The following is a 27,977-nucleotide window of genomic DNA, read 5'->3' on the forward strand; positions in this document are numbered from 1 at the left end:
GTCTCCAAACCCGCAACCAGAGATTGTCCCCAGGAGACAGGTAAACACAGCAGTTGCAGCTGCTGAATCAGCCCATCACCATGATTGGTAAATTTTCAAATTTTAAAGGTCTTTAGTGAATCATCAGTATTTTCTGTGTTGGTGCTAAGTTTTAAGACATTTCATTGCTTCTCAGCCTCACAAACTGTGGTCATGTATTTGACATTTTGCTTTATTTATATAGAATATGCACTTTAAAATTTTTTTTGCATTTTTAGTGATGAACTGATAACAAATTTCTATAACATAATCTAAATAAAAAAAAACTATAAAAGAAATAATGAATTACATATTCTAACATTCTCAGAAAGGATGTGCTGCACCCACCCCAACAACAGTCACCCTGGAAACATACAGACAGAACGGGTGCAGTTTTCCCTCGTCGCTGCACCACTCGCTGCTTTATGTGACGTCAAAAGACAATAAAAACATGAGAAACTCTGAGCGGAGTGACTACTCTTTATGGGTGGTGTATTTTTGCTTCCCTACCTTTTTCATCCACACACCACCTCCGGCACTCTTGTCTCGAAGGGAAGCGGTTTTCAGTGCCGCCGCAACCGCCGTACAAAAATGGCCTGCATTCCCCTGAGTGAGAGTGGAAGTACCACAGCAGAAGGTACTCTGAACAGGATCCTTCTGACATGGGTTCCAGGCAGCGGTCTGCCGCTGAAACAGCAGCTGAGGTCAAAAGAGCAGGAAAAAAAAATCATTTAAAGCTGCAGTGTGTAGGATTTACTTCCACCTAATGGTGAGTTTGCAAATTACATTATGCAATGATTTTGCTTTCCCTCATGTTTTAGCTCTTTTTGATGACGGCGATTCATGTTCCTTTGTGATAAGTAATATTAAACTTGTTAAAGTGCACTCGCATCCAGCAGACAGCGTAAAGGGGAGCGACCACTAAACTGCAAAATGCAAAAGGCAAACTAAGTATGTCCCTTTTGGGTTACCGTATCAATATGCTGATGCACCATAGTGGCCTCCAAGAGGGGGGCGCAGTCCCATGTAGATGTGATGGGCTCATTCTAAGCTTACAAAATACACTGATTCTTTTGGCAGGTCATTACGGTAATTCGTATACACAACTAGCGCAATCCACTCAAACCTAGCCAAAATTCCCCATAAAATAAAAATAATGAAAATATCTATTTGAGTAAATTCATAAAATGCATGAAGTATATAACCACAAATAATAATAGCTAAGTATTTTAGCAGGTTTCTTAACCACAGAAGTCATGAAATATGAGTTGACCAATAAAATATACTTTATTATGGTCACAGCCAATAAATTTGTGCTGTATCATTATTCTTTCCTCCAAACAATTAATGGTAAAATACTGAAACAATATGTTCAAAGGTCTTTCTAAATTATTATCTATATATTAAAAGCCAAATCGAGAAATTATGAATATGAAGTAACAACAGTAAACAATGGACGTTGATAATTACATTCTGGACTCACACGCCATTCCAAATTATTACAGAAACTTTGCAATTACCACCCTTGAAAAATGTCAGCTACCTATTTTATAAACACTACCCAATCTAGTGCCCATGGATCCCCACGGGAAACACGCTAGTAAATATTTAATCCAGTTCTGATTCTTTATTGGTCAATTCTGTCAGTGTGTTGGAGCAATGTTTCCTTATTTTAGCTTACAGTTAAGTCTTTATACAATTATATTCCTCTCCCACTGGGGACAGGATTAATTGCGCATGAATTGAGTATACAAATTACTGGTGTTTGTTGTCGTCCACAATAAAATTGGCCAAAAGTGACAAATGTCCCAGTATGAATTACGGATATATTAATAATCTATAGCGAATATATCACAGTTGTATAATGCACGTATTGAGGAAACGGATCAGACGCATTGCGATTATCACGGCAGTATTATGGATGTATTGTTACGTGCGCGGCATCTGCATTGCGGTCATAAAAGAAGCACCTTTCAGCATCACTATTCACACCAATACCACAGCCTCTGGAGCAATTGCTGGACTCGGGTGAGTTGATGTTCATGTTGTCACGCAAGGGTTATCTGTTCATGAGTTTAGGGAGCGGGTGGGCTGCTCAGGGTTGTGAGACGGTGTTTTTTTCAAAAAGAGAGATTTCAGCGTGAGTTGCGGCTAAACAGCAACTCTTCCTTTTGTTGGTGTTAAATAAAACTCCTGACAGAGAACCGAGGTCCACGGATGACTTCTCTGCAGCTGGGGATTTACAGTATGTTGTTGGATTGCAGCAGCTATTATGTCTTTGGGGATCTCCACAGTTGGACTGGCAATAACTAGCAGATATGTCGCTTTCTGCCTCATATACTACTTTGGGTTTACGTGAAGTGTTTGTTATGCATTCGCAGATTGTCCGCAAATCAGCTGCAAAGCAGACATAATCCAAATGCTTTATTCGTGGCCAATGTGTATGCAACTTATTTTAGTTAGTGATGTGGACATGATAGGCACACTATATATCCGTTTTACACACTGTCCCAGTTCGCTGCCAAGCCGCAAATCCGTGTCAGTTGCAGATATCAGCAGCTAACGGCGGATATAGAGCGCATAGTGTCAGTATGTATTGAGTATGTAAGGCAGATGTCATCCGCAACCAAAATTTTGTGCAGCTCAAAAATCCTGGCAACGGAAAAACGAACCTCTGCGGTTAATTGCGGACGTTTGCGGGTGTTGGCCGACTCATACAAGCATGTTTCACGGATATTGCGGATGTTTGGCAAATATGAGCAAATTTTGTGCGCAATCCATATGCAAATCTTCTTAAACGCCAGTGGGACCAGGCCTTTAGGTGCGATGTTGACATCGCACCTGATGTTAGCATGAGCTGAGTGCCTCCATTATGACCAACGAGATTTATAATGTGCTCAAAAAATATATACATGCTAACATAAATACAGATATGCAAATATTAGCCAATTAGCGTCACTAATGGGATAAAGTTAGCACAAAACTCTTGCACATAACAGATTGACATAAGCATGAGCTTACTAAATGCCTCTATTGTTAGAAATGGGATTTATAATGTGCTTTATATATATATATATATATATATATATATACATTTTTTTTTATATCATTTTGACAATGAATGCAGCTTTTACAAGCAATGTTTTCACTGTGAAATCATGGGAAATTGTATTTCTGGACATCTAGATTTTAAAAATTTTAAAAATGTGCTAAGCACCGCTAAAACTGGAAGTCAAAAATTGCCTCTGCTTAAGAACATAGAGTTAAAACTGTGCTTAGAAAACTCTTACAGCACATTTTCAGTTAATTTTACATTTTGCTTGAATAATGAAAATGTAATTTTCATGTGTGGTTTTTGTGTTTTTTTGCTGGACAGATAAACTACCATATGATAGACACAAAGGTTTGGGCCTTTGTGAATTATGATACAGATGAATGCTGTTTCAGCAAATAAACGCTCTTAAATCCGACAAACTGCAGCTTTAATGATTTTGGATAAGATTACAAAATTTCCTCTCATGTGCTCGTGAAGAAGAATCATGCTTCACATTACTGATGAGTGATGAAGAAAAAAAATCCAGTGAGTGGAATCAAAAGAAAGAATATCAGTAGAAGAAATGTGAAGAAAAATAAATAAAATGAGTCACCGTGGCCACCTACCAACAGTGTTCTTTAAAATAACTGCTCTTTTCTTCCTCTGCTCCCATTCAGCAGTTTGTCCTGTTGGGACAGAGACATGTTCAGATGGACCAACAGTAAACTCACACTGACCACGAGACACAGGTACAGATGCAGATCCAGATGCAGATACCGATACAGATACCGATGCAGATGTAGGTGCAGATGCAGGTACAGACAAAGATACAGATGCAGATAAAGATGCAGATACAGATACAGGTGCAGGTGCAGGTGCAGATACAGATACAAATAAAGATACAGATGCAGATACAGAAACAGATACAGATAAAGATACAGATGCAGATGCAGATACAGATAAAGATACAGATGCAGATACAGATAAAGATAAAGATGCAGATACAGATAAAGATACAGATGCAGATGCAGATAAAGATACAGATGCAGATAAAGATACAGATGCAGATAAAGATACAGATAAAGATACAGATACAGATACAGATAAAGATACAGATGCAGATAAAGATACAGATGCAGATAAAGATACAGATGCAGATAAAGATACAGATGCAGATACAGATAAAGATACAGATGCAGATAAAGCTACAGATGCAGATACAGATAACGATACAAATGCAGATAAAGATACAGATGTAGATGCAGATACAGATACAGATAAAGATACAGATGCAGATGCAGATACAGATAAAGATACAGATGCAGATGCAGATACAGATAAAGATAAAGATGCAGATACAGATAAAGATACAGATGCAGATGCAGATAAAGATACAGATGCAGATAAAGATACAGATGCAGATAAAGATACAGATAAAGATACAGATAAAGATACAGATGCAGATAAAGATACAGATGCAGATAAAGATACAGATGCAGATAAAGATACAGATGCAGATACAGATAAAGATACAGATGCAGATAAAGATACAGATGCAGATACAGATAACGATACAAATGCAGATAAAGATACAGATGTAGATGCAGATACAGATAAAGATACAGATGCAGATAAAGATACAGATACAGATAAAGATACAGATACAGATACAGATAAAGATACAGATGCAGATACAGATAAAGATACAGATGCAGACACAGATGCAGATACAGATAAAGATACAGATGCAGATACAGATAAAGATACAGCTGCAGATACAGATAAAGATACAGATACAGAATAAAGATACAGATGCAGATACAGATAAAGATACAGATGCAGATACAGATAAAGATACAGATAAAGATACTGATACAGATACAGATACAGATAAAGATACAGATGCAGATAAAGATACAGATACAGATAAAGATACTGATACAGATACAGATACAGATAAAGATACAGATGCAGATAAAGATACAGATGCAGATACAGATAAAGATACAAATGCAGATAAAGATACAGATGCAGATGCAGATACAGATAAAGATACAGATACAGATAAAGATACAGATAAAGATACAGATACAGATAAAGATACAGATGCAGATACAGATAAAGATACAGATACAGATAAAGATACAGATGCAGATATAGATAAAGATACAGATACAGAATAAAGATACAGATGCAGATACAGATAAAGATACAGATACAGATAAAGATACTGATACAGATAAAGATACAGATACAGATAAAGATACTGATACAGATACAGATAAAGATACAGATACAGATGCAGATGAAGATACAGATGCAGATGCAGATACAGATAACGATACAGATACAGATAAAGATAAAGATGCAGATGGTCGGCAAACAGCTGCTTCATTTGCGTCACACAAATATCAGCTACATTATTAAAAGCTATCTCTGTTGAAGTTCTTACCCGTGTGGTTTGATGGGGTTTCTTCTTCATGCTGGTCACGAGTGAGGGACATCACCACATCTTCTGGCTCATTTTCCTTCTCAGTCACTGTGGCTTCTGAATCTGGATCTATGGACTTGATTATGAAGTTGAACTCTAAGCCTGTGAGGACAAAGCGTGCACGCACACCGTCACTGACATGCAACAGAAAACACTCCAGTTGTTATGTGTCGACGCGGGTTGAGGAGCGGACCTGCTTCTGACGGAACCCAGCGCTAAAATAACCAGAAAGCGGTTCCAATAACAAAACAATTTATTTTTCCACCCTCTGGTGCATAACAAAGTGTATGAACAAAAGATGCATCAGTCTGGTGGAGTGAAGGCTGGCACGCTCTCCAGCGCCTAAAAGGATCGAGGCCCGGCGCTTCTGGACCCACATTTACCGCCAAACACCCCCCAGGTGGACACGACAAACCGACTCTCTGCGAAGGATAGAAAAGGTGAGGTAAGTCAGCAGCTACAACCAATATCCTTCAAAAGGCACACACTATCAGCAACACATTCAGGTCTGTATTTAAGCTTTATGTAAATGAGCAGCTTCTCACAACAGGTGGAGGATCACCAGTCCGCACGCCACAGCAGTGAGAAGCGAGCTGCACAAATTCTCATCACAATTCAAATATACTGCGTAACAAAATACCAAGTTACTTTCAACAATTAGTCAAACAATTAATCACCTCTGATGTGTGCTGACAGCATGTGTCCCTCACCCTTCTTCCTTCACAGGCACGATGTGTCAAACCCAGGCGCGGTCCTCAGCGTCTCACAAACGAACATCACAAGGTCGAGTTCCCGGCAATTCTGCTTGAATCACACATGGCTTAAATGCAGAACGCCATCTCATTATCTGCTTCAGCTGAAAGTCTTTAAGGTTGCACGTGAGCACCATCCACAGGTGCTGCACATAACGTTGATGAGGGTGAAGGACTCTTCTGCCAGCACCTTCTCCACAGACAAATCAGTTTTCATACCACCTGGAGAGCAAAGAAAAGAAAAGAACACCAAAATGTCCAGCCACACCCCCCCCCTTTAACGGGAAGCCTCCCGGCGACCGAACAGACCAGGTCCGAGAACAGCACCTCCCTCCGGGGTCCTCGTCAGGAAGCAGACAGCATAACGCTCCCAAGGTCCACCACAGACAGCAGGACAGGGCACCGCAGCTGGAAGGCCGGCTGGCATCAACAAAAAACCCCAAAACAGTCCCTAGTACAATCCAACATACAAGAAAAAACATAAAACCCACCCAAAACCTCCCCAGGGGACCGTCCCATCCAACCCCGGGAAGAGAAGAAAAACTCCCAAATGCAAAAACCCAACACAGCCCCACAAACAAATAAATAATAAACAAATAAATGCATAAAAGAAAAATAACAAACAACCCCCCCAGAACAACTTGCAGAGCCCAACACCCCCCAGAAGGCCTTTACCGCCGGTTCCAGGAGGAATAGCCAGAACCGGAATCCCACAAAGGTCCCCAGGTACACATGGAGCAAACGGCGCCCCCCAGAGGACCGTACCATCAAACCCCAGGAGGCACCCTCCCCACAACCCCAGAACCCCAGACCCGGCCACACTTGGCTAGTCGGCCCCACAAACCAATTCCCCCCCAGAGGACCGTCCCATCAACCCTGGAGGTGGAACCCGGAAGGAAACAAAACAAAATCAAAGTCCAACCCCCGGAGGACTACCCTAAACAACCCCGGGGGCAAATAAAACAACCGTTAAACCCTGTTACCTTCCCCGGCACCCCGAAAGACCCCAGGTCCCTCCCAGAGCCCCTCGGCGGCTCAATTTTGGCGAACGGCACAAAACATCAAGCCGGGGAAGGAAACAGGAAAAACTAACCCAGCCCCAACCCCAAGGCGCAGCGGAAAACCGGAAATATGTCCGGTGCCCCAACTCGACTATACCCCAGCCTCTCGGGAGGGGTGGAACTACCGAAATGGCGAACGGCAACAGATCGGCCCACCCCTCCGACTGAGGTATGTTCCCGCTGCACCACACCCCGGCAACACCAATGACGAACGGTACAAAGGCCCACTGAGGCTGGAGTGGAACCGGGCCCTAACCAAACCAAGAAAAACGCCCCTAACAACCCCCCCCAGGTGCAGAGATCTTCTGAGAATGCTCAGCGTGACCAACCTGCACCACCCCACAACCCACAAGACGAACGGTCTTGGGGCAAGTGAGGTTGGGGTTAGGGAAGTAGGGAAATAAAAAACAACAAAACAAAATGACCCCAGACCCAAACAGAATATACCTAAATACACATAAAAAAAAAAACCACGATCAAGTGAGTCCAGACGGGCTTCTAACCGCCTATCGTTCACTCCACCAGACACGCCTCTGACTCCCCAAACAAATTATAACCCCTATTCAAAGAAACAAAACATTAGCCCATACAAGTTTTTTTTTGTGTGTGTGTGTGTATTATTTCGCCTGTCCCAGAACACCTGGAGATACGTCACCAGAGAACATTGCATCAAAAACGAAGCACAGGCTTCAACGTCTCCCGCAAAAGGCTCCGGATGACAAATAATCGGTTCGGACGCCAAATCTCTGGGTGACGGAGTTATCTGCACCGGTATCGATGGTGCCGCAGCTGGAGCAGCAGGAAGCGGAACGGCTTGCGCTGCAAACTCCGTAACACGGGCGTCCGCTTGTCTAATTTGGCCTGCGAGATGCTGCAATTGCTCCCATATTTTCTCCAAGTGTTCTTGAACTCTTTCGGCGAATGGAACTGCCTCTGCCGCTGGGTCCATTATGGAATGGCCGGGAACTACTGTTATGTGTCGATGCGGGTTGAGGAGCGGACCTGCGTCTGACGGAACCCAGCGCTAAAATAACCAGAAAGCGGTTCCAATAACAAAACAATTTATTTTTCCACCCTCTGGTGCATAACAAAGTGTATGAACAAAAGATGCGTCAGTCTGGTGGAGTGAAGGCTGGCACGTTCTCCAGCGCCTAAAATCCACAGGTGCTGCACATAACGTTGATGAGGGTGAAGGACTCTTCTGCCAGCACCTTCTCCACAGACAAATCAGTTTTCATACCACCTGGAGAGCAAAGAAAAGAAAAGAACACCAAAATGTCCAGCCACACCCCCCCAACACACAACACCAGTCCTCCTTTGCACTGGGATATCACTTATTTCCCACCAGGTTAATTTAACATTAATTTCTATTAGTTGTTGTCTGTGGAGGCTTCCTTAGAGGGGTGCTGCAGTTTCATAATCAGCTCCTAAAACCCATTAAAGCATCTCATGTTACATCAGACAAACATCTTGTTTGCATGTGTAGACCACAAATTGAAACAGAACCTTTTCCATTTTTTTAAAATCATAGAACTGCAGGAGGTCTGATGATCAGTACGACTGTCTGTCTGGTTGTGGACGGTTGTGCCGAGGCGTCCCGCTCTCATGCAGCCTCGTGGTTGTGAATGGCTCCACTGTGGCGGCACCATGGCGCGTGTTCCTCTGACAGAACATAACAGATGGCACCACACACACGGGTGCCGCACACACACACATGCACGTACGCTCGACCTAAGCAGGAACATAACGTGCACTTATGTACTACATATTGCTCTGATTTACATGAATCGTCTGGAAATAATATACTAAACTGCACTAACCCCCCCACCCCCAAAAAACAAACAAACAAAAACATCGACATCACATGTGTCCACATCCTGAAAACTGATTTTTCTCATCGCATTTACCACATTTTTCTGCCACTTGCTGGGTGACGAGTTCCTTCACGTCTTCTGCCTTTGACACACAGAAAGATCAGATCAAAGTCACTTCACTGAATCCGTTCACTGATTTGAAGTGTGTGTACTTGTTTTTCTGTGTAATACACACTCACAGAGAGTCCAGGTTCTCCCTTCTCGCCCTTGGATCCTGCGATGCCCACTGCACCCTAAAGAAATTTGTAAAAAATTAACAAATACCGTAGATCATATCAAACTATTTGTACTGTACAGGAGCTGGTGAAGAAAAACACACGTCACCACTACAGAGTCCTTTGTATCTGCTGTTCAGCACATTTTCTTGGCAATGGATCTGTTTTGTATAAACTGTGGTTTGAGGTATGTTCTAATTGAACTCTGTATCTAAAGTCAGGCTTCCCATTGCAGATTTTTAGCCCCAATTTATGTCCTGATTCCAAAAATGAACAAATTTTGCCAGATTGATTAAAATGGCAGAGAAAATTTGTCTTTCCTACTATTATTGTTGACTATACCTGAGTATACACGAGTCCCATGCTTGTATGGACGCAACAACAAAGCTAGTCCATACAGTCCATGCAGTACCCCGTGCTTATAACCACACTTTTCCACAAAGTTCCCATAATTATTACCAAACATTTCCATAATGCTTCCACAGTTATTGCTGCACTTCTCTACAATGCTTCCACAGTTATTGCTGCACTTCTCTACAATGCTTCCACAGTTATCACACTTCTCTATAATGCTTCCACAGTTATTACCACACTTCTCTATAAAGCTTCCACAGTTATTACCACACTTCTCTATAATGCTTCCACAGTTATTATTGCACTTCTCTATAATGCTTCCACAGTTATTACCACACTTCTCTATAATGCTTCCACAGTTATTACCACACTTCTCTATAATGCTTCCACAGTTATTACCACACTTCTCTATAATGCTTCCACAGTTATTATTGCACTTCTCTATAATGCTTCCACAGTTATTACCACACTTCTCTATAATGCTTCCACAGTTATTACCACACTTCTCTATAAAGCTTCCACAGTTATTACCACACTTCTCTATAATGCTTCCACAGTTATTACCACACTTCTCTATAAAGCTTCCACAGTTATTACCACACTTCTCTATAATGCTTCCACAGTTATTATTGCACTTCTCTATAATGCTTCCACAGTTATTACCACACTTCTCTATAATGCTTCCACAGTTATGACCACACTTTTCCACAAAGTTCCTACAATTATTACCAGATGTTTCGACAATACTTCCACAGTTATTACCACACTTCTCTATAATGCTTCCACAGTTATTACCACACTTCTCTATAATGCTTCCACAGTTATTACCCCACTTCTCTATAAAGCTTCCACAGTTATTACCACACTTTTGTTGGGAAGGTGTCGTAGCACGGACCCACAACAGGGGGCGCAAATGAACGGACAATGAATAAGCCAAAAAGTAACAATTTAATGTTGTGACAATACACAACTAAATACACAAAATTTGCAAAGTCAATTAACACCAGGTGACGTGTGGGCAGGCTCAAAGATAGAAGACCCCCGACGAGAGAGAAGCCGTATCCCACACGGCTTCCACCACCAACGGTCTGAAGAACACCGGAGCCGCCAAGTCCCGAGTCCCCAGGTGGCCTCTGTCTTCGGCTGTCGACCCTGGTACTGCTGGCAGAAAGCAAAGACAAGATGAATGAGTGTGTGTCCGCACACTCAGTAATCCACAGTCTGCACACAGTTAGGAGGGAGCACCTCCACCTCCAATCACACACTTGTGCAGCTCCTGATTAACCACTTATCTGGTTTGGGGTGTGAGGCGAAGCCGTCGCTGTCACAACAAACGCCAATCCCACAGATAAGGAAAGCACCAGGAAAACGGCTGCAACAGAAATTCAGATTATTACTCAACGTATGAGTCAGAAGAGAAAATTACCTCTTCGGTAGTCGATTTCTCGGCGAGGAGGTGGAGTTGCAGTCCGGCCTTTATGGTGATGATGATGATGATGAACGAGTGACAGCTGGTGCAGAGGATGAATGACAGCTGTCACTTCTTCTGGGTCTGGCGCCCTCTCGTGCTTGGAGCCCGCACTCCAAGCAGGGCGCCCTCTGGTGGTGGTGGGCCAGCAGTACCTCCTCTTCAGCGGCCCACATAACAGGACCCCCCCCCTCAACAGGCGCCTCCTGGCGTCCGACCAGGCTTGTCCGGATGTCTCTTGTAAAAATCGGCCAGGAGGGCCGGGTCCAGGATGAAGCTCCTCTTCACCCAGGAGCGTTCTTCAGGTGCATACCCCTCCCAGTCCACCAGATATTGGAACCCCCGGCCCTTACGACGGACGCCCAGGAGCCTGCGGACTGTCCAGGCAGGCTCCCCGTCAATGAGCCGGGCAGGAGGCGGCGTAGGTCCCGGAGCACAGAGGGGCGAGGTGTGGTGTGGTTTAAGACGGGACACATGAAACACAGGGTGAATCCGCAGTGAAGCTGGGAGTTGGAGCTTCACTGCGGCCGGGTTGATGATCTTGAGGATACGAAAGGGTCCGATGAATCTGTCCTTCAGTTTTGGGGAGTCAACACGGAGAGGGATGTCCTTGGTCGAGAGCCACACCTCCTGCCCGGGCTGGTATGTGGGGGCCGGGGAACGCCGGCGGTCCGCATGGGTCTTGGCCCTTGTCCGGGCCTTTAACAGGGCAGAGCGGGCGGTCCGCCACACCCGGCGGCACCTCCTGAGGTGGGCCTGGACCGAGGGCACACCGACCTCTCCCTCCACCAGCGGGAACAATAGGGGCTGGTACCCCAAACATGCCTCAAAAGGGGAGAGGCCGGTAGCAGACGAGATTTGGCTGTTATGGGCATACTCGATCCAGGCCAGATGGTGACTCCAGGCCGCCGGGTGCGCGGAGGTGACGCAGCGAAGTGCCTGTTCCAACTCCTGGTTAGCCCGCTCTGCCTGGCCGTTTGTCTGGGGGTGGTACCCGGACGAGAGACTCACGGTGGCCCCCAGCTCCTTACAGAAACTCTTCCACACCTGCGAAGAGAACTGGGGACCACGATCTGATACAATGTCCGATGGTATCCCATGCAGCCGCATGACGTGGTGGACCAGGAGGTCTGCCGTCTCCTGGGCCGTCGGGAGCTTCGGGAGGGCCACGAAGTGGGCCGCCTTGGAGAACCGGTCCACTATTGTGAGAATAATGGTGTTGCCCTGGGACGGCGGGAGGCCCGTGATGAAGTCCAGGCTGATGTGAGACCAGGGGCGGTGAGGCACCGGCAGGGGTTGGAGGAGTCCCGAGGTCCTCCGATGGTCTGCCTTGCCCCTGGCGCAGATGGTACAGGCCTGGACGTAGTCCCGGACGTCGGTTTCCAGGGACACCCACCAGAAGCGCTGCTGGACCACTGCCACGGTCCTACGCACTCCGGGATGACAGGAGAGCTTGGACCCTTGACAGAAGTCCAATACGGCAGCTCTTGCCTCTGGTGGGACGTACATTCTGTTCTTGGGGCCGGTCCCCGGGTCCGGGCTCCTTGCCAGGGCCTCCCGGACGGTCTTCTCCACGTCCCAGGTGAGGGAGGCCACGACAGTGGACTCGGGGATGATGGTCTCGGTGGGGTTCGACAGCCCCGCTTTGGCTTCTTCTTCGTGCACCCGGGACAATGCATCCGATTTTTGGTTTTTGGTCCCGGGGCGGTACGTGATCCAGAAGTCAAAGCGCCCGAAGAACAGAGACCAGCGGGCTTGCCTGGGGTTCAGCCGCTTGGCGGTCCGGATGTATTCCAGGTTCCGATGGTCCGTGAAAACCGTGAAAGGCAACGACGCCCCCTCCAGCAGGTGTCTCCACTCTTCAAGAGCCTCCTTCACCGCGAGGAGCTCCCGATTGCCGACGTCATAGTTCCGTTCAGCTGGGGTCAACCTGCGGGAAAAATAGGCACAAGGATGGAGAACCTTATCAGCCTCCACGCTCTGGGACAGCACGGCTCCTATCCCTGAGTCAGAGGCGTCCACTTCCACTATGTACTGGCGATCAGGATCAGGCTGCACCAGAACTGGTGCAGTTGAGAACCGGCGTTTCAACTCCTGGAACGCGGCTTCGCACCGATCCGACCAGGTGAAGGGGACCTTGGTGGAGGTCAGGGCAGTCAGGGGGCTAACTACCTGACTGTAGCCTTTAATGAACCTCCTGTAGAAATTTGCAAAGCCGAGGAACTGCTGCAATTTCCTGCGGCTTGTTGGTTAGGGCCAATCTCTCACCGCCGCAACCTTGGCCGGATCAGGGGCGACGGAGTTGGAGGAGATGATGAACCCCAGGAAGGACAAAGAAGTGCGATGGAACTCGCACTTCTCACCCTTCACAAACAGCCGGTTCTCCAAGAACTGCTGTAGGACCTGATGTACATGCTGGACATGGGTCTCAGGGTCCGGGGAAAAGATGAGTATATCGTCCAGATATACGAAGACGAACCGATGCAGGAAGTCCCGCAAGACGTCATTTACCAAAGCTTGGAACATCGCGGGGGCGTTAGTGAGACCGAACGGCATGACCAGGTACTCAAAGTGACCTAACGGGGTGTTAAATGCCGTCTTCCATTCGTCTCCCTTCCGGATCCGAACCAGGTGGTACGCGTTTCTAAGATCCAATTTAGTGAAAATTTGGGCTCCATGCAGGGGCGTGAACACTGAATCCAACAGAGGTAACGGGTATCGGTTGCGAACCGTGATCTCGTTCAGCCCTCTGTAATCAATGCATGGACGGAGTCCGCCGTCCTTTTTGCCCACAAAACAGAAACCAGCACCCATCGGGGAGGTGGAGTTCCGGATCAGCCCGGCAGCTAAAGAGTCCCGGATGTAGGTCTCCATTGATTCGCGTTCCGGACGTGAGAGGTTGTACATCCTACTGGACGGGTACTCAGCGCCCGGGACCAAATCGATGGCACAATCGTACGGTCAGTGCGGGGGAAGAGTGAGCGCCAGATCTTTGCTGAAAACGTCAGCAAGATCGTGGTACTCCTTTGGCACCGCCGATAGATTGGGGGGGACTTTAACCTCCTCATTAGCCGTCGTGCCGGGAGGAACCGAGGATCCTAAACACTCCCGGTGGCAGGTTTCGCTCCACTGCGTCACAACCCCGGACGGCCAATCTATCCGGGGATTGTGCTTCACCATCCATGGAAATCCCAAAATCACTCGGGAGGTAGAAGGTGTTACATGGAACACGATCTCCTCCCTGTGATTTCCAGACACAACCAAGGTCACTGGCTGTGTCTGATGTGTGATTAATGGAAGCAGGGTGCCATCTAGTGCTCGCACCTGCAATGGTGCCGGCAGAGCCACCAGGGGGAGCCCTACTTCCTTTGCCCATCTGCTATCCAGCAGATTCCCTTCCGACCCCGTGTCTACCAGTGCTGGGGCGTGAAGGGTTAAATCCCCACAAAGGATCGTTACTGGGATTCGTGCAGATTTGCGGGGTTTCCCCGCGTGCGTGTTATGGCCCACCCTTAGCCCAGTTTCTAAGGACGGGCGTTGTAGTTTGACCGTTTGGGGCAGTCCTTCTGCCGGTGCTCACAACAGCCGCAGACAAAACACTCCCCGCGGGCCAGCCTCCTTTGTCTGATGTTTGTCTTAACTTTGGCCCTGCTCGTGTCCATAGCCTCCTTAGCAGGGGGAGCTGTAGCCACACGGAGCTCTCTGGCAGTGAAGCGTGGGGACGACGTCACCTTTTCGGAACCGGAAGGGGGAGGGACGGCTCGTGCCCGGTCATGCCCCCTGGCCTGCTCCCGATGATGCTCATTTAAATGGTTGTCTAAGCGTATAACCAAATCGACAAGCCCGTCACAATCCCGCAGTTCCTCCTTAGCCAGCAGGTGCTCCTTCAGGACCGGAGACAGTCCATTTACGAAGGCGGCGCAGAGCGCAACGTTATTCCAGCTGGACCTCGCTGCCGCGATGTGGAAGTCGACTGCATACTCGGCTGCGCTGCGGCGCCCCTGTCTCATTGACAGCAGCACGCTCGAAGCGATCTCGCCTCTGTTGGGATGGTCAAACACTTGTTTGAACTCCCGTACAAACCCAGTATAAGACATTAGGAGCCGTGAATTCTGCTCCCAAAGCGCCGTAGCCCAGGCGCGTGCCTCTCCTTGAAGCAGATTAATAACATAAGCCACCCGGCTGGCGTCTGACGCGTACATGACAGGGCGCTGTGAAAAGACGAGCGAACACTGCATGAGGAAGTCTGCGCACGTCTCAACACAGCCCCCGTACGGTTCCGGAGGGCTTATGTATGCTTCAGGGGACGGTGGGGGGGGGGTCGTTGAACGACCAGTGGAACGTCTGTTACAGGCCCAGGACCAGCAAGAGGAGTGGCTGCAGCAGCGCCCTGATCGCGCGCTTCCACCCTGGCGGTGAGAGCCTCCACCCTCCGGTTAAGGAGAACATTCTGCTCGGTCACTAAATCTAGCTGAGCCGTGAAGGCGGTTAAGATCTGCTGCAGCTCACTCAACACGCCTCTCGCTGACGCCTGCGCTCCTGGCTCTTCCATTGGCCGTTCAAGCTCGGGTTGACGCCCCTCGGAATCCATGATGATTGGCCGAGAAATCCTGTTGGGAAGGTGTCGTAGCACGGACCCACAACAGGGGGCGCAAATGAACGGACAATGAATAAGCCAAAAAGTAACAATTTAATGTTGTGACAATACACAACTAAATACACAAAATTTGCAAAGTCAATTAACACCAGGTGACGTGTGGGCAGGCTCGAAGATAGAAGACCCCCGACGAGAGAGAAGCCGCGTCCCACACGGCTTCCACCACCAACGGTCTGAAGAACACCAGAGCCGCCAAGTCCCGAGTCCCCAGGTGGCCTCTGTCTTCGGCTGTCGACCCTGGTACTGCTGGCAGAAAGCAAAGACAAGATGAATGAGTGTGTGTCCGCACACTCAGTAATCCACAGTCTGCACACAGTTAGGAGGGAGCACCTCCACCTCCAATCACACACTCGTGCAGCTCCTGATTAACCACTTATCTGGTTTGGGGTGTGAGGCGAAGCCGTCGCTGTCACACCAAACGCCAATCCCACAGATAAGGAAAGCACCAGGAAAACGGCTGCAACAGAAGTTCAGATTATTACTCAACGTATGAGTCAGAAGAGAAAATTACCTCTTCGGTAGTCGATTTCTCGGCGAGGAGGTGGAGTTGCAGTCCGGCCTTTATGGTGATGATGATGATGATGAACGAGTGACAGCTGGTGCAGAGGATGAATGACAGCTGTCACTTCTTCTGGGTCTGGCGCCCTCTCGTGCTTGGAGCCCGCACTCCAAGCAGGGCGCCCTCTGGTGGTGGTGGGCAAGCAGTACCTCCTCTTCAGCGGCCCACATAACAACTTTTCCACAAAGCTTCCACAGTTATTACCACATTTTTCCACAATGCTTCCACAGTTATTACCACACTTCTCTATAAAGCTTCCACAGTTATTACCACACTTTTCCACAAAGCTTCCACAGTTATGACCACACTTTTCCACAAAGTTCCCACAATTATTACCAGACGTTTCCACAATGCTTCCACAGTTATTACCACACTTCTCTATAAAGCCTTCACAGTTATTACCACACTTCTCTATAAAGCCCTCACAGTTATTACCACACTTCTCTATAAAGCTTCCACAGTTATTACCACACTTTTCTATAAAGCCCTCAGTTATTACCACACTTTTCTATAAAGCCCTCAGTTATTACCACACTTTTCCACAATGCTTCCACAGTTATTACCACACTTCTCTATAAAGCTTCCACAGTTATTACCACACTTTTCCACAAAGCTTCCACAGTTATGACCACACTTTTCCACAAAGTTCCCACAATTATTACCAGACGTTTCCACAATGCTTCCACAGTTATTACCACACTTCTCTATAAAGCCTTCACAGTTATTACCACACTTCTCTATAAAGCCCTCACAGTTATTACCACACTTTTCCATAATGCTTCCACAGTTATTACCACACTTCTCTATAAAGCTTCCACAGTTATTACCACACTTTTCTATAAAGCCCTCAGTTATTACCACACTTTTCTATAAAGCCCTCAGTTATTACCACACTTTTCCACAATGCTTCCACAGTTATTACCACACTTCTCTATAAAGCTTCCACAGTTATTACCACACTTTTCTATAAAGCCCTCACAGTTATTACCACACTTTTCCACAATGCTTCCACAGTTATTACCAGATGTTTCCACAATGCTTCCACAGTTATTACCACACTTCTCTATAAAGCCCTCACAGTTATTACCACTCTTTTCTATAAAGCTCCCACAGTTATTACCACACTTTTCCACAATGCTTCCACAGTTATTACCACACTTCTCTATAAAGCCTTCACAGTTATTACCACTCTTTTCTATAAAGCTCCCACAGTTATTACCACACTTTTCCACAATGCTTCCACAGTTATTACCACACTTTTCTATAAAGCTCCCACAGTTATTACCACACTTTTCCACAAAGCTTGCACAGTTATTACTACACTTTTCTATAAAGCTTCCACAGTTATTTCCACACTTTTCCACAAAGTTCCCCCAGTTGTTACCATGTTTTTACACAAAGCTCCTATGGTCATTACCATGCTTTTCCACAAAGCTCCCACAGTTATTACCACACTTTTCCACAAAACCTCCACAGTTATTACTACGCTTTTCACAAAGCTCTCACAGTTATTGCCACACTTTTCCACAAAGCTCCCACAGTTATTGCCACACGTTTCCACAAAGCTTCCACAGTTATTACCACATTTTTCCACAATGCTTCCACAGTTATTACCACACTTCTCTATAAAGCTTCCACAGTTATTACCACACTTTTCCACAAAGCTTCCACAGTTATGACCACACTTTTCCACAAAGTTCCCACAATTATTACCAGACGTTTCCACAATGCTTCCACAGTTATTACCACACTTCTCTATAAAGCCTTCACAGTTATTACCACACTTCTCTATAAAGCTCTCACAGTTATTACCACACTTTTCCACAATGCTTCCACAGTTATTACCACACGTCTCTATAAAGCTTCCACAGTTATTACCACACTTTTCTATAAAGCCCTCAGTTATTACCACACTTTTCTATAAAGCCCTCAGTTATTACCACACTTTTCCACATTGCTTCCACAGTTATTACCAGACGTTTCCACAATGCTTCCACAGTTATTACCACACTTCTCTATAAAGCCCTCACAGTTATTACCACACTTTTCCACAATGCTTCCACAGTTATTACCACACTTCTCTATAAAGCTCCCACAGTTATTACCACACTTTTCTATAAAGCCCTCACAGTTATTACCACACTTTTCCACAATGCTTCCACAGTTATTACCAGATGTTTCCACAATGCTTCCACAGTTATTACCAGATGTTTCCACAATTCTTCCACAGTTATTACCACACTTCTCTATAAAGCCCTCACAGTTATTACCACACATTTCCACAATGCTTCCACAGTTATTACCACACTTCTCTATAAAGCCTTCACAGTTATTACCACACTTTTCTATAAAGCCTTCACAGTTATTACCACACTTTTCTATAAAGCTTCCACAGTTATTACCACACTTCTCTATAAAGCCTTCACAGTTATTACCACACTTTTCTATAAAGCCTTCACAGTTATTACCACACTTCTCTATAAAGCCCTCACAGTTATTACCACACTTTTCCACAATGCTTCCACAGTTATTACCACACTTCTCTATAAAGCCTTCACAGTTATTACCACACTTCTCTATAAAGCCCTCACAGTTATTACCACACTTTTCCACAATGCTTCCACAGTTATTACCACACGTCTCTATAAAGCTTCCACAGTTATTACCACACTTTTCTATAAAGCCCTCAGTTATTACCACACTTCTCTATAAAGCTTCCACAATTATTACCACACTTTTCTATAAAGCCCTCAGTTATTACCACACTTTTCTATAAAGCCCTCAGTTATTACCACACTTTTCCACATTGCTTCCACAGTTATTACCAGACGTTTCCACAATGCTTCCACAGTTATTACCACACTTCTCTATAAAGCCCTCACAGTTATTACCACACTTTTCCACAATGCTTCCACAGTTATTACCACACTTCTCTATAAAGTTCCCACAGTTATTACCACACTTTTCTATAAAGCCCTCACAGTTATTACCACACTTTTCCACAATGCTTCCACAGTTATTACCAGATGTTTCCACAATGCTTCCACAGTTATTACCACACTTCTCTATAAAGCCTTCACAGTTATTACCACACTTCTCTATAAAGCCCTCACAGTTATTACCACACTTTTCCACAATGCTTCCACAGTTATTACCACACGTCTCTATAAAGCTTCCACAGTTATTACCACACTTTTCTATAAAGCCCTCAGTTATTACCACACTTCTCTATAAAGCTTCCACAATTATTACCACACTTTTCTATAAAGCCCTCAGTTATTACCACACTTTTCTATAAAGCCCTCAGTTATTACCACACTTTTCCACATTGCTTCCACAGTTATTACCAGACGTTTCCACAATGCTTCCACAGTTATTACCACACTTCTCTATAAAGCCCTCACAGTTATTACCACACTTTTCCACAATGCTTCCACAGTTATTACCACACTTCTCTATAAAGCTCCCACAGTTATTACCACACTTTTCTATAAAGCCCTCACAGTTATTACCACACTTTTCCACAATGCTTCCACAGTTATTACCAGATGTTTCCACAATGCTTCCACAGTTATTACCACACTTCTCTATAATGCCCTCACAGTTATTACCACACTTTTCCACAATGCTTCCACAGTTATTACCACACTTCTCTATAAAGCTTCCACAGTTATTACCACACTTCTCTATAAAGCCTTCACAGTTATTACCACACTTTTCTATAAAGCTTCCACAGTTATTACCACACTTCTCTATAAAGCCTTCACAGTTATTACCACACTTTTCTATAAAGCCTTCACAGTTATTACCACACTTCTCTATAAAGCCCTCACAGTTATTACCACACTTTTCCACAATGCTTCCACAGTTATTACCACACTTCTCTATAAAGCCTTCACAGTTATTACCACTCTTTTCTGTAAAGCTCCCACAGTTATTACCACACTTTTCCACAATGCTTCCACAGTTATTACTACACTTTTCTATAAAGCTTCCACAGTTATTTCCACACTTTTCCACAAAGTTCCCCCAGTTGTTACCATGTTTTTACACAAAGCTCCTATGGTCATTACCATGCTTTTCCACAAAGCTCCCACAGTTATTACCACACTTTTCCACAAAACCTCCACAGTTATTACTACGCTTTTCACAAAGCTCCCACAGTTATTGCCACACTTTTCCACAAAGCTCCCACAGTTATTGCCACACTTTTCCACAAAGCTCCCACAGTTATTGCCGCACTTTTCCACAAAGTTTCCACAGTTATTACTATGCTTTTCACAAAGCTCCCACAGTTATTGCCACACTTTTCCACAAAGCTCCCACAGTTAATACCACACTTTTCCACAAAGCTCCCACAGTTATTACCACACTTTTCCACAAAATGTCCACAGTTATTACTACGCTTTTCACAAAGCTCCCACAGTTATTGCCACACTTTTCCATAAAGCTCCCACAGTTATTGCCACACTTTTCCACAAAGCTCCCACAGTTATTGCCACATTTTTCCACAAAGCTCCCACAGTTATTGCCACACTTTTCCACAAAGTTTCCACAGTTATTGCCACACTTTTCCATAAAGCTCCCACAGTTATTGCCACACTTTTCCACAAAGCTCCCACAGTTATTGCCACGCTTTTCCACAAAGCTCCCACAGTTATTGCCACACTTTTCCACAAAGCTCCCACAGTTATTCCCACACTTTTCCACAAAGCTCCCAGAGTTAATACCACACTTCTCTATAAAGCCTTCACAGTTATTACCACACTTCTCTATAAAGCCCTCACAGTTATTACCACACTTTTCCACAATGCTTCCACAGTTATTACCACACGTCTCTATAAAGCCACGAGTTAGTCAACATGTTACCAGCTAAGGCTTTTAAGAAATGTAGTTGTTTTTGATGAACAATATAGTTTGCTTGTCGCAGTATAAAGTTGCAGTTTTTCAGAAAAGGTGTTTCATGAAACCCACTGTGTTACAGACGCTTGTGATACAGAAAGTGGGCGGAGCATGTGGTACTGTTGAGATGTGCATGTTCATGAGTCATTGTGAGCCTCACACTTTGTCCTCTGAGTCCTGGAGAACCAGGTGCACCCCTCTGACACTGAGATCGCCCCCTTCTTCCCCGCTCACCCTGTGTGACCAAAACAACAACAACAAGAACATTTACACATCCAGAACGTCTCCTCTGATGAACAAAATGCATCGTGTGACGAACACTTGCCCGTCTATATTTTGACACTGTAATAATGACACGCGGCTCGTGAACGGATGGATCCACTCCTGTCTGCCAACACGGAGTTCAGTAATCGTAGCTGAAAGGAGCTAATTTAATGAGATATTATTTGAAAGCTGCAGACAGAAATAGTTCTGTGTATGTGTGCTAATTAAGGCCACGTCTGTGACGTGTCCACTGCACACGTATGAGCTCCACGGACACACATGTGACAACAGCCATCAGGATCCTTTCCTCCTTCTGTCCATCATGTTCTGTCACTTCTTTCATTCTTGTCATTTAATTTCCAGTATAATGACAGAATCTTGTCTCCTCGGGCATAAATGCGAAGAATAAATATGAGGATAATGAGATATCATTTCACATGTTATTCCTCGTCTCCACGCCAGATGATTGCAATGATTAGATTGCTGAAGATGATTCACAGTTTTCAAACGCTCAATAAACTAAATGAATTAAAACACAAAAATATAATTTTACTTCTGAAAGTGGTTGTTTCAAAATATTAAGATGGTAAATGAAACAACTTCATCAGAAATTGACTCCGTGTTGGGACAGACTACAACCCCTGGCAAAAATTATGGAATCACCGGCCTCAGAGGATGTTCATTCAGTTGTTTAATTTTGTAGAAAAAAAGCAGATCACAGACATGACACAAAACTAAAGTCATTTCAAATGCCAACTTTCTGGCTTTAAGAAACACTATAAGAAATCAAGAAAAAAGATTGTGGCAGTCAGTAACGGTTACCTTTTTAGACCAAGCAGAGGAAAAAAATATGGAATCACTCAATTCTGAGGAAAAAATTATGGAATCACCCTGTAAATTTTCATCCCCCAAATTAACACCTGCATCAAATCAGATCTGCTCATTGACATTGACCCTATGTGTCTTTTTGCAAGGAATGTTTTTGCAGTTTTTGCTCTATGGCAAGATGCATTATCATCTTGAAAAATGATTTCATCATCCCCAAACATCCTTTCAATTGTCCAAAATATCAACATAAACTTGTGCATTTATTGATGATGTAATGACAGCCATCTCCCCAGTGCCTTTACCTGACATGCAGCCCCATATCATCAATGACTGTGGAAATTTACATGTTCTCTTCAGGCAGTCATCTTTATAAATCTCATTGGAAAGGCACCAAACAAAAGTTCCAGCATCATCACCTTGCCCAATGCAGATTCGAGATTCTTCACTGAATATGACTTTCATCCAGTCATCCACAGTCCACAATTTCTTTTCCTTAGCCCATTGTAACCTTGTTTTTTTCTGTTTAGGTGTTAATGATGCCTTTCGTTTAGCTTTTCTGTATGTAAATCCCATTTCCTTTAGGCGGTTTCTTACAGTTCGGTCACAGACGTTGACTCCAGTTTCCTCCCATTCGTTCCTCATTTGTTTTGTTGTACATTTTTCGATTTTTGAGACATATTGCTTTAAGTTTTCTGTCTTGACGCTTTGATGTCTTCCTTGGTCTACCAGTATGTTTGCCTTTAACAACCTTCCCATGTTGTTTGTATTTGGTCCAGAGTTTAGACACAGCTGACTGTGAACAACCAACATCTTTTGCAACATTGCGTGATGATTTACTCTCTTTTAAGAGTTTGATAATCCTCTCCTTTGTTTCAATTGACATCTCTTGTGTTGGAGCCATGATTCATGTCAGTCCACTTGGTGCAACAGCTCTCCAAGGTGTGTTCACTCCTTTTTAGATGCAGACTAATGAGCAGATCTGATATGATGCAGGTGTTAGTTTTGGGGATGAAAATTTACAGGGTGATTCCATAATTTTTTCCTCAGAATTGAGTGATTCCATATTTTTTTCCTCTGCTTGGTCTAAAAAAGTAACCGTTACTGACTGCCACAATCTTTTTTTCTTGATTTCTTATAGTGTTTCTTAAAGCCAGAAAGTTGCCATTTGAAATGACTTTAGTTTTGTGTCATGTCTGTGATCTGCTTTTTTTTCTACAAAATTAAACAACTGAATGAACATCCTCCGAGGCCGGTGATTCCATAGTTTTTGCCAGGGGTTGTAAAACCTACCTAAATTGAAAGAAATAATTTTGAAAATGACTCAGAGTTTCAAATCATTAAGACCGAAAATGAAACAGTTACTTCAGAAAATTATTTCATGTGACAGGCTAAAGGCACTAAATTAAAGTTACTCCTGAAAATGATTGAGTTTCAAATTATAAAGACACCAGATGAAACAACTGCTGCAAAAAGCGAAAGACTCAATGTTATGACAGACTGAAAACACTAAATTAATGAAAAGTTATTCCTGAAAATGAGTCAGTGTTTCAAAACAATAAGACAGAGAATGAAACAACTGTTTCAGAAAATGATTCAGTGTTTCAAAATATAAAGACACAAACTGAAACAAGTGCTGCAAAAAGACTCACTGTTGTAACAGACTGAAAACAAAATTAATAAGAAAAAGTTACTCCTGAAAATGAGTCAGTGTTTCAAAACAATAAGACAGAGAATGAAACAACTGTTTCAGAAAATGATTCAGTGTGTCAAAATATAAAGACACAAACTGAAACAAGTGCTGCAAAAAGACTCACTGTTGTAACAGACTGAAAATAAAATTAATAAGAAAAAGTTACTCCTGAAAATCAGTCAGTGTTTCAAAACAATAAGACAGGAAATGAAACAACTCCTTCAGAAAATGACTCAGTGTTGCGACAGAATAAAAGTTAAATTTTACTGGTAGTGTCTTGTGTGTGATCAAAGGGAGAAGGGTGCCATCTAGTGCCCGCACCTGCAATGGCGAAGAGAGCGCCACCAGAGGGAGCCCTACCTCCCTGGCCCATCTGCTGTCTAGCAGATTCCCTTCTGACCCCGTGTCCACCAGTGCTGGGGCCTGAAGGGTTAAATCCCCGCTAAGGATTGTAACTGGGAGTCATGTGGAAATATGTGTGTGTCCCACGTGAATGTCTTGGCCCACCCTAAGCCCAGTTTCTAGGGGCGGGCGTTGGTGTTTAACCGCTCGGGGCAGTCTCTCAATTGATGCTCAATTGAGCCGCAGACAAAGCACGCCCCGCGGGCCAGCTTCCTTTGTCTATTACGTGGTCTAAATGTGGCCCTGCTCGTGTCCATAGCTTCGTCAGCAGGGGGAGCTGTAGCCACACAGAGTGTAGAGGCCGTGGAGCGTGGGGAGGGCGGAACCCTTTCGGAACCGGAAGGGAGAGGGACGGCGCGTGCCCGGCCACGCCCTTCGTCCCGTTCCCGACGGCGTTCCTCCAACCGATTGTCTAGCCGTATAACGAGATCGATAAGCCCATCTAAATCCCGCGGTTCATCCTTAGCCACCAGGTGCTCCTTCAGGACCGACGACCATCCGTTTATGAAGGCGGCGCGGAGCGCAGCGTTATTCCAGCCGGATCTCGCAGCCGTGATGCGGAAGTCGACTGCATAAGCGGCTGCGCTCTGACGCCCCTGTCTCATTGACAGCAGTACTGTCGAAGCAGTCTCTCCTCTATTAGGGTGATCAAACACTGTTTTGAACTCCCTCACAAACCCAGCGTACGTGAGAAGGAGCAGTGAATTTTGCTCCCAAAGCGCCATAGCCCAAGCGCGTGCCTTTCCTCGAAGCAGGTTAATCACATAAGCTACTTTACTAGCATCAGACGCGTACATCACGGGACGTTGTGCAAAGATGAGCGAACACTGCATAAGAAAGTCCGCGCACGTCTCCACACAACCCCCGTACGGCTCTGGGGGGCTTATGTATGCTTCAGGGGATGGTGGGAGGGGTCGTTGAATGACCAGTGGAACGTCGATATCCTGCACAGGGTCGGCAGGAGGAGAAGCTGCAGCAGCACCCTGAGCGCGCGCTTCCACCTGTGCGGTGAGAGCCTCTATCCTGCGGTTAAGGATGACGTTTTGCTCGGTCATCTGATCCAACCGAGCAGTAAAGGCGGTGAGGATTTGCTGCAACTCACCAATCACGCCTCCTGCAGACGCCTGTGCACCCTGCTGTTCCATTGGCTGTTCAACAGCTGGGTGACGCCCCTTGGGATCCATGACGCTGGCCGAGATATCCTGTTGTGAAAGTGTGGTGACACGGACCCACAACAGGGGGCGTAAATGAACGGACAATGGAGGAAGTCAAATATGAACACTTTACTGTTGTGAATAGCACAACTCAACACAGCAGATTACAGAATATGTACAAAAATCAATTAACAAAGGTGTCGTGTGGGCAGGCTCGATGATAGAAGACGTCTGTCCTGAGAAGAACCGGAACCACACGATTTCCTCTGCCACCGAACCTGGAAAATACTGGAGCTGCCAAGTTCCGAGTCCCCAGGTGGCCACCGTCTCCGCGTGTCGGATCTGGTACTGCTGGCGAGGAGCAGAAACAATCAGATGTGGGTGTATGAACACCCAGTAACACTTATGGTGGATATTCCACCTCCACCTCTCATTCAGAAAGCTGGCATGTGCAGTTGTAAGTGTACTTATCAAACGTTGGGGTGAGAAGGCGTCAGTCCCAACTCAGCCTCAGCTACAAGCACTCACAGAAACCCAACTGCAAAAGTAGCACAAGCAAAAATATTGTCTGTAACGGACAATCACAACGGCTGAGAATTTACCTCCTTAGGTAGATGATATCTCGGCAACGAGGTGGAGATGACAGCCGGTCTTTATGGAGTGAGATGATGAAGTGTAGATGGGTGACAGCTGTCAAGAGATATTGAGTGACAGCTGTCACCCCCGGCTGTGTCCGTGGCGGCAGCGCCCTCTCATGCCTGAAGCCCGCACTTCAGGCAGGGTGCCCTCTGGTGGTGGGCCAGCAGTACCTCCTCTTCTGGCGGCCCACACAACAATTAACACAGAAAATGAAACTCTCTGTTACTAAAAACACTACAATAAAACGTTCCTGAAAATGAGTCAATGTTTCAAAATTTCTCTGAGATTTTTGCCCGATTCTAGGGAACCATTTTGGGTCTTCTAAGTAACACGTGGGTTAAATGTCGTAGTTGACGTTCTCTCACAAAGTAAGTGACACTGCTCATCTGAGTCTGAAAATTCATCTTCTTATTATGTTATTAAATAATAATAATAACAATAAATATATCTGCAGGCAGCAATCGGGGTCCAAGCAGTGCTTGCGCATTGGACCCCTGCAAGTATCCAAGCGGTAACTTTTGTGCAGCTTGGTTCAAACGTGGTATGTGCCACATTTTATGGAGTTTGAAGAAAAATTGTAGGAGGAAAAGCGTAAAAAAACCCCAGAGATTAGCAACCAATTCAAAATGGCGGGAAAACGATCAAGATGCAAATGATCGTGGACTATCCAAATAGATGCAGGAGGACCCAAGGAATCCAACAAAAAAAGACGTTTGACTGTATGACTCACGGTTATTAGCCAAAAGGTAAAAGTGGTTATTATAGCACCACCATAAGAACAGCAGTAGTATTTTTTTTATGTGAGTAGTGGTGATTATTTTGGACCTACTTTCTAAGTTTGGCTTTTGTAAGCTTTGTGGTTTCTGAGAAAAAGAAGAAATATCTTAATGATTTCAATAGGGGTCTTCGCCCCTTGGAGCTTGGACCCCAAACAAAAATAATAATAATAATGATAATAAAGGATTCTTACTGAAGGCTACAAATTAGAATGCAATCATTCTGATGCTGGTTTGTGCTCCTTAAGAGAGAGGACACTTTACCTTCGGTCCTGTGTCTCCAGATGGTCCTGGCACTCCTGGGGGTCCTTCTTCTCCATCCCTCCCTGGACTCCCAGAAGACCCTTTAAACCCCGGGAAACCAGAGAAACCTGCTGCTCCCTGCACAGAGCAAAAAAAAAAAAAAAAACACAGCAAGGGTGCAAACTAACACAGCATGCTTACTTTATATTTGCAAGAAAGGCAAAACCACATTTTATTGTTTTTTTTTTTTCCCATAAAGGTCTGGGCGGCTTTGCTTGAGCTGCTGCCCCCGCGACCCGACTCCGGATAAAGCGGAAGAAAATGGATGGATGGATGGATGGATGGATGGATGGATGGATGGATGGATGGATGGATGGACTAAAAATGTGAATTTACGAACCTTTTCTCCTTTGTCTCCTGGATCACCATCACCACCGTTGGTGCCTCCTTCTCCCTTATTGCCCTAAAATGAGATCATACAAATATGAATATGATTAACCCTCAATCAACCAAGCTACTTTAGCGACTAGTATGACCGAGTGGGATCATTTATGACCCCACTGATTTTATATTGGAATATGTTGATATGAACAAGA

At 45.0% G+C, this 27,977-nt stretch overlaps 1 protein-coding gene across 1 annotated transcript in view; it reads right to left on the reverse strand.

The window, feature by feature from the left end:
- The window catches only part of si:dkey-117n7.5 (uncharacterized protein LOC559444 homolog), a 44,611-nt gene that overhangs the window by 857 nt on the left and 15,777 nt on the right, over positions 1-27,977 (reverse strand). Inside the window, exons 15-22 of the mRNA XM_034163397.1 lie at positions 27,782-27,844; positions 27,403-27,519; positions 21,546-21,620; positions 9,410-9,463; positions 9,264-9,312; positions 5,505-5,645; positions 3,679-3,738; positions 529-717 (exon numbers count right to left, since the gene is read on the reverse strand). Of these exons, the coding sequence (XP_034019288.1) occupies positions 529-717; positions 3,679-3,738; positions 5,505-5,645; positions 9,264-9,312; positions 9,410-9,463; positions 21,546-21,620; positions 27,403-27,519; positions 27,782-27,844 (748 nt within the window). The remainder of the gene's footprint in view (positions 1-528; positions 718-3,678; positions 3,739-5,504; positions 5,646-9,263; positions 9,313-9,409; positions 9,464-21,545; positions 21,621-27,402; positions 27,520-27,781; positions 27,845-27,977) is intronic.

The sequence above is a fragment of the Thalassophryne amazonica genome, chromosome 22, assembly GCF_902500255.1.
Source record: "Thalassophryne amazonica chromosome 22, fThaAma1.1, whole genome shotgun sequence".
Classification (NCBI taxonomy): Eukaryota; Metazoa; Chordata; class Actinopteri; order Batrachoidiformes; family Batrachoididae; genus Thalassophryne; species Thalassophryne amazonica.